Source organism: Trichomycterus rosablanca, chromosome 3 (assembly GCF_030014385.1).
Source record: "Trichomycterus rosablanca isolate fTriRos1 chromosome 3, fTriRos1.hap1, whole genome shotgun sequence".
Taxonomy (NCBI): domain Eukaryota; kingdom Metazoa; phylum Chordata; class Actinopteri; order Siluriformes; family Trichomycteridae; genus Trichomycterus; species Trichomycterus rosablanca.
In genome coordinates, this window is record NC_085990.1 from 56410343 (window position 1) to 56415342 (window position 5000).

The window sequence follows — 5000 nt, forward strand, 5'->3', positions numbered from 1 at the left end:
AGATGATGGATGAGCAGCACTGAGAGTGATCTGGTGAGAGCACGACAGGTCAGAACGCTACACTAGATTAAGGAGTGTGTGTTACCTGTAATGTCGTTCCTCCCACCACCAGGGGGCCCCATAGCAGAGATGAACAGCACATCCACGAGGTCAAGCCTGGACGTGTCCTTTTTGTCATACCAGTGCTGATGATCGATCCACTGACGCAGCAGCTCAATGGGGGGCTGAGCACCGTAAACCTCCTTGGCTGGCATGTTGAGGTCATCTAGAGGTCAGAAACACAAACACAGAACCAAACCAGAAACTTAAAGCAGGACCTTTTAGAACCTTCTGAACTTCAAGGAACATCAGGAAGCACACAAATAGAGATAAACAGGGTTGTAATACTCTGGGGTTGCTACTCAATCCACCAGTGAGCTACATCCAAAGTGCTCGACAAGGAACCAGGAGAGGGAAATGTCATGAACTGGCAACTGCATTAAAAACACAAGAAAGCTGCCGTGCTACCACTGGACACCACTCGCACCAGGATGGGTCTCTCTTGGCAGCAAAAAACAAGACAGCCACCACGTCTACTAAACAAGTTCAGCAGAAGAAGCTGGGTCGACCTTCAGGTCAAAAAAAGGGTTCATGACGAGCCGCCCCCAGGTGAAACGGGTATCGCTTGATTAGGTGCAGAGAGTGCTTTTGAAGTGCTGTTTAAAGAGACCTGCACTTCTATTTAAGCTGCGCCTCCACCTCCACCCCCTGCTGACCAACATGGGCACAGCAGGTGGGCTCATTACACTTCAAAAAGAAGCTGTCTGTCTATCCATCTACACGCCCCTCCAAAAGTATTGGAACAGTGAGGCCAATCCCTTTATTTTTGCTGTAGACTGAAAACATTTGGGTTTGACATTAAAAGATGAACATGAGACAAAAGATCAACATGTCAGCTTTTATTTCCAGGCGTTTACATCTGGATCTGATACACAGTTCAGAAGATAGCACCTTTGGTCTGAACCCACCCATTTTTCTTGTCAGCAAAAGTATTGGAACAGATCAAATTAAAACAGATTAAAGTGAATACGACTTAATATTTAGTTGCAAATCCTTTGCTTGCAATAACTGCATCAAGCCTGTGAGCCACTGACATCACTAAACTTTTGCATTCTTCTTTTGTGATGTTTTTCCAGGCTTTTACTGCAGCCTCTTTCAGTTGGTGTTTGTTGGTGTTGGGGGGGGGGTTACTCCCTTCAGTCTCCTCTTTAGCAGGTAAAATGCAGCTCTATAGGGTTTAAGTCTGGAGATTGACTAGGCCAGTCCAAAACCTTCCACTTCTTGCCGCTGATGAAGTCCTCTGTAGTTGTGGCCGTGTGTTTTGGGTTATTATCTTGCTGCATGATGAAGGATCTCCCAATCAGTTTGGTTGCATCTTTCTTTAAATGAACAGACAAAATGTTTCTGTAGACTTCTGAGTTCATTGTACTGCTGCCATCATGCGTGACATCATCAATGAAGATTACTGAGCCCGTCCCAGAAGAAGCCATGCAAGCCCGAGCCATGACGTTACCTCCACTGTGTTTCACAGATGAGCTTGTATGTTTGGGATCATGAGTAGATCCTTTCTGTCTCCAAACTTTAGCCTTTCCATCACATTGGTAGAGGTTCATCTTTGTCCCAGAATTTCTGAGGCTCGTCTCTGTACTTCTTGGCAAATTCCAGCCTGGCCTTCCTATTCTTCTTGCTCATTAGTGGTTTGCATCTTCTGGTGAAGCCTCTGTACTTTTGTTCATGAAGTCTTCTGTGAACAGTAGATTGTGATACCTTCACTCCTGCCCCCTGGAGGTTGTTGCTGATGTCACTAACAGTTGTTTTAGGGTCTTTCTTTACAGCACGCACAATGTTTCTGTCATCAACTACTGTTGTTTTCCTGGGTCTACCTGTTCCACATCTGTTACTTAGTACACCAGTGACAACTTTCTTCTTCAGGACATTCCAAACGGTTGTACTGGCTATGGCCAATATTTGTGCAATGGCTCTGATTGATTTTCCATCTTCTCTCAACTTCACAATTGTTTGTTTTTCACCCATAGACAGCTCTCTGGTTTTCATGCTGGTTACTCCTCTAACTATAAATGCACAGTCTGCACAGGCAAAACCCAAATCTGAACCTGAGCGTAGACGTTCAGCGCTATTTATTGTTTAAATAATCAATGTAACAGGACACACCTGGGTAACAGGACACACCTGACAGTCACATGTTCCAATACTTTTGCTCACAAGACAGATGGGTGGGTTCAGACAAAAGGTGCTATCTTCTGAACTGTGTATCAGATCCAGATGTAAACACCTGGAAATAAAAGCTGACATGTTGATCTTTTGTCTCATATTCATCTTTTAATGTCAAACCCAAATGTTTTCAGTCTACAGCAGAAATAAAGGGATTGGCCTCACCGTTCCAATACTTTTGGAGGGGACTGTATGTGTCTGTCTGTCTGTCTATCTATCTATCCATCTATGTATCTGTTCGTCCATCCATCCATCCATCCATCTATCAGTCTATCTGTCTGTCTGTCTGTCTGTCTGTCTGTCTATTTATCTATGTATCCTTCCGTCCGTCCATCTATCTATCTATCGGTCTGTCCGTCTGTCTGTCTGTCTGTCTGTCTGTCTGTCTAGCTATATATTTATCTATCTATCCATCTATTTATCTGTCCATCCATCCATCCATCCGTCTATCAGTCTATCTGTCTGTATGTCTGTGTCTATCCATGTATCAGTAACAGTGGGTTGATGTGGATGGACGCATGTGAAACCACTGGCAGTACAGGGTTCAGTATCATACACACGTGCACAGAACACTCCTCACTGCTCCAGAGTTCAGTGCTGGTGTGCTTTACATCTGGCATGGTGCTCGGTGTGCATACTGTATATACAGAAGAAAACGTGTAATTCTCACCAACATAGATGACGCACTTCCTCCCCAGCGGCGGTCCGAACACGCCCTTCCGTCGCCGGTCCAGCTTGGCCATGACGATGTCCTGTACCTGGCCGGCGGACGTGCGGGCGGAGAAGTTGATGCAGTTGGGCGTGTACTGATCTTTGGGCAGCGACATCAGGAAACTGGAATTGATGACGGACTTCCCGGTACCCGTCGGTCCCACGAAGAGCACGGGTACGTGGTGAGACAGGTACGTCCTCAAGAAGAAGAACTGACGAGCCGTCTCCATGGTGGGGATGATCAGATCTGATACCTGTACACAGGCTTGTGTTGGATCATTATGATTATAATTATTATTTGTTTACTTGTAGTTCCACAATTACTGACTGTAGCCCATCTGTTTCACCCTGTTCTTCAATGGTCAGGACCCCCACAGGACCACTACAGAGCAGGTATTATTTAGGTGGTGGATGATTCTCAGCACTGCAGTGACACTGACATGGTGGTGGTGTGTTAGTGTGTGTTGTGCTGGTATGAGTGGATCAGACACAGCAGCGCTGCTGGAGTTTTTAAACACCTCACTGTCACTGCTGGACTGAGAAACGTCCGCCAACCAAAAACATCCAGCCAACAGCGCCCCGTCCTGTGACCACTGATGAAGGTCTAGAAGATGAGCGACTCAAACAGCAGCAATAGATGAGCGATCGTCTCTGACTTTACATCTACAAGGTGGAACAACTAGGTAGGAGTGTCTAATAGAGTGGACAGTGAGTGGCCACGGTGTTTAAAAACTCCAGCAGCGCTGCTGTGTCTGATCCACTCATACCAGCACAACACACACTAACACACCACCACCATGTCAGTGTCACTGCAGTGCTGAGAATCATCCACCACCTAAATAATACCTGCTCTGTGGTGGTCCTGTGGACAGATGGACTACAGTCAGTAATTGTAGAACTACAAAGAGCTTCTATCTGGTAAGTGGAGCTGATAAAGGAGGCTGATCTGTGTATAAGTGTGTATAGGTGTGTGTATTTACACCTACATTAGCTCCAGGTGGAATAGTGTTCTCCTCTGTAGTGATGGAGTCGGTCCACGTGTTCCACTGACCAGATCCGACTTTATGGAAATAATAATCGTAGACTGAACCTGCAGGAGAAACATCAGATCCACTGATACAGGGAGAACATCAGACTGGAACATCTGAACCTTTCTTCATCAGTGTCCATCCATAGAAATGATGTGACCTTTAGACTAAATGGGCAAATAGCCAGACCCACCACCCATAACCCCGTGCTCAGTAGGGTCAGTAGTGACCGGGGGGGTCTGTACCTTTTTCGGGGAAGGTGCTGCTCTTGGTCAGTTTGACGCTCTTGGGTCTCGGATGTTGCTCCATCGTTCCCGTCAGCAGATTCCTGTAAAACACGTCGAACTTCTTCCTGCTCTCGCCATTTATAGTCCCGCCCACCGTCCACACCACAGCGAATAGGAACAGACTCTGCAGCCACATGGTCATCTGCTGGCTGGATACCGACTCCGCCCCGTCCTGACCCGCCACCACAATATCATCTACAAACACACACACACACACACACACACATATAATCACGTGTTGCTGGATGACAGGTGAAGTGAATAACTGCAGAAGAAGTTCATGCTGGTTCTGATAGAAGGTGTCAGAATACACAGAGCAGCACAGTTTGTTGTGTATGGAGCTGCAGAGCCACAGACCAGTCAGGGTGCCCATGCTGACCCCTGTCCACCCCTGAAAGCGCCAACAATGGACACGTGAGCATGGGAACTGGACCACAGAGCGATGGAAAAAGGTGAGTGGGCGGAGGCAGTGTGATGCTCTGGGTGATGTTCTGCTGGGAAACCTCAGGTCCTGCATCCATGTGGACGTTACTCTGACACGTAGCTCCTACCTGAGCATCGTTACAGACCATGTTCACCCTCTCATGGAGACGCTTCCCTGATATCTGTGGCCTCTTTCAGCACAAGGCTAAAATGCTTTAGGAACGGTTTGAGGAGCACAACAACCAGTTTGAGGTGCCTCCAAATTCCCCAGATCTCAATC

General features: G+C 46.9%; 1 protein-coding gene across 1 annotated transcript in view; it reads right to left on the reverse strand.

Annotated features, from left to right (window-relative positions):
* dnah3 (dynein axonemal heavy chain 3) overlaps nt 1-5000 on the reverse strand; it is an 83305-nt gene that overhangs the window by 27865 nt on the left and 50440 nt on the right. The window contains exons 40-43 of the mRNA XM_062991508.1: nt 4256-4492; nt 3969-4072; nt 2942-3236; nt 86-265 (exon numbers count right to left, since the gene is read on the reverse strand). Coding sequence (XP_062847578.1) covers nt 86-265; nt 2942-3236; nt 3969-4072; nt 4256-4492 — 816 coding nt within the window. The remainder of the gene's footprint in view (nt 1-85; nt 266-2941; nt 3237-3968; nt 4073-4255; nt 4493-5000) is intronic.